Here is a 1532-nt window from a genome sequence, read left to right as displayed (position 1 = left end):
GTTCAAGAAAGATATCTCATCCAATCCTCGTGCTCTACGACGTCTGAGAACGGCATGTGAACGAGCAAAGCGAACATTGTCATCCAGCACTGAAGCCACCATTGAAATCGATGCTCTTATCGATGGAATCGACTATTACACGAAAATATCCCGAGCTCGATTCGAGGAACTCTGCTCTGACTTGTTCCGTTCTACACTGCTACCAGTTGAGAAGGCTCTATCCGATGCCAAAATGGACAAGAGATCAATCGATGACATAGTACTAGTCGGTGGATCAACACGCATTCCAAAGGTCCAATCATTGCTTCAGAACTTCTTCTGTGGAAAGTCTCTGAACTTGTCAATCAACCCAGACGAAGCCGTGGCCTATGGTGCTGCTATTCAAGCTGCCATTCTCAGTGGCGACAAGGACGAGAAGATTCAGGATGTGCTGCTGGTAGATGTGGCTCCACTATCTCTAGGAATCGAAACAGCTGGCGGTGTGATGACCAAGCTTGTTGAACGCAACAGCCGAATTCCATGCAAGCAAACTCAGATATTCTCGACTTATGCGGACAACCAGCCGGGAGTATCGATCCAGGTATTCGAAGGAGAACGAGTTATGACCAAGGACAACAATCGACTTGGCCAATTCGACCTGTCAGGCATTCCACCAGCTCCGAGAGGCGTTCCTCAGATTGAGGTCACATTCGATCTGGACGCAAACGGTATTCTAAATGTATCGGCCAAGGAGAAGAGTACCGGAAAGGAGAAGAACATCACAATCAAGAACGACAAGGGTCGATTGAGTCAGGCGGACATCGATCGAATGTTGGCCGAGGCGGAGAGATTCCACGAGGAAGACGAGAAGCAGAAGGAACGTGTTTCGGCCAGAAATCAATTGGAGAGTTACTGCTTCCAGTTGAAACAGTCGCTGGAATCGGCCGGTGACAAGTTGAGCGAGTCGGACAAGAACACAGTGAAGGACAAGTGTGACGAGATCCTTCGATGGTTGGATGGAAATACGATGGCCGAGAAGGACGAATTCGACCACAAAATGCAGGAACTGAGTCGAGTGTGCAGTCCAATTATGACTCGGTTGCATCAGGGAGCAGGATCATCGGCAGGAGCCTCGAGCTGTGGCCAACAGGCGGGAGGCTTCGGAGGCCGAACGGGACCCACCGTTGAGGAGGTCGACTGAATAGATTAATTTCTTAGTTTGAATGAAGAAGACTGAATTAGAAGCTTGTGTGATTACGGAATTGTAAGATAGTATTTGTGATTTAGCTGTTAAATTGTTATGGTTTATTTTCATGAAAATAAATTATTTTATGAATTCAAGAGATCTGTGTTACTGGCTTTATACTATTCGAAAGCTTTCCGAAATTCGTGTCTCTAAATTGAATTTAAATATGATCCTCATATATCCTTTGAAAGATGTCAACATTGTACCGTGAACCTCCGGTGGTCTAACCGTTTTTAATCTGAACCCGTTTTACTTTGAACCCCGCTAATTTGGTCGCCGTGCAAACTAAAAATTGTTCAAACGTCAT

At 46.0% G+C, this 1532-nt stretch overlaps 1 protein-coding gene across 1 annotated transcript; it reads left to right on the top strand.

Annotated features, from left to right (window-relative positions):
* The first annotated feature begins 202 nt into the window (after window positions 1-202).
* Window positions 203-1209, top strand: LOC135712027 (heat shock protein 70 B2-like). The gene has a single exon (XM_065234989.1). It carries the CDS (start codon window positions 233-235, stop codon window positions 1178-1180), a length of 948 nt encoding a protein of 315 aa, XP_065091061.1. The 5' UTR covers window positions 203-232; the 3' UTR covers window positions 1181-1209.
* The last annotated feature ends 323 nt before the right edge of the window (window positions 1210-1532 follow it).

This window comes from Ochlerotatus camptorhynchus, unplaced genomic scaffold (assembly GCF_037179485.1).
Source record: "Ochlerotatus camptorhynchus isolate MF236.1 unplaced genomic scaffold, CSIRO-AGI_Acam_v1.1 ptg000455l, whole genome shotgun sequence".
NCBI lineage: Eukaryota > Metazoa > Arthropoda > Insecta > Diptera > Culicidae > Ochlerotatus > Ochlerotatus camptorhynchus.
Note: the sequence above shows the minus strand (reverse complement) of the source record. Positions and strands in the feature narration are given on the sequence as shown.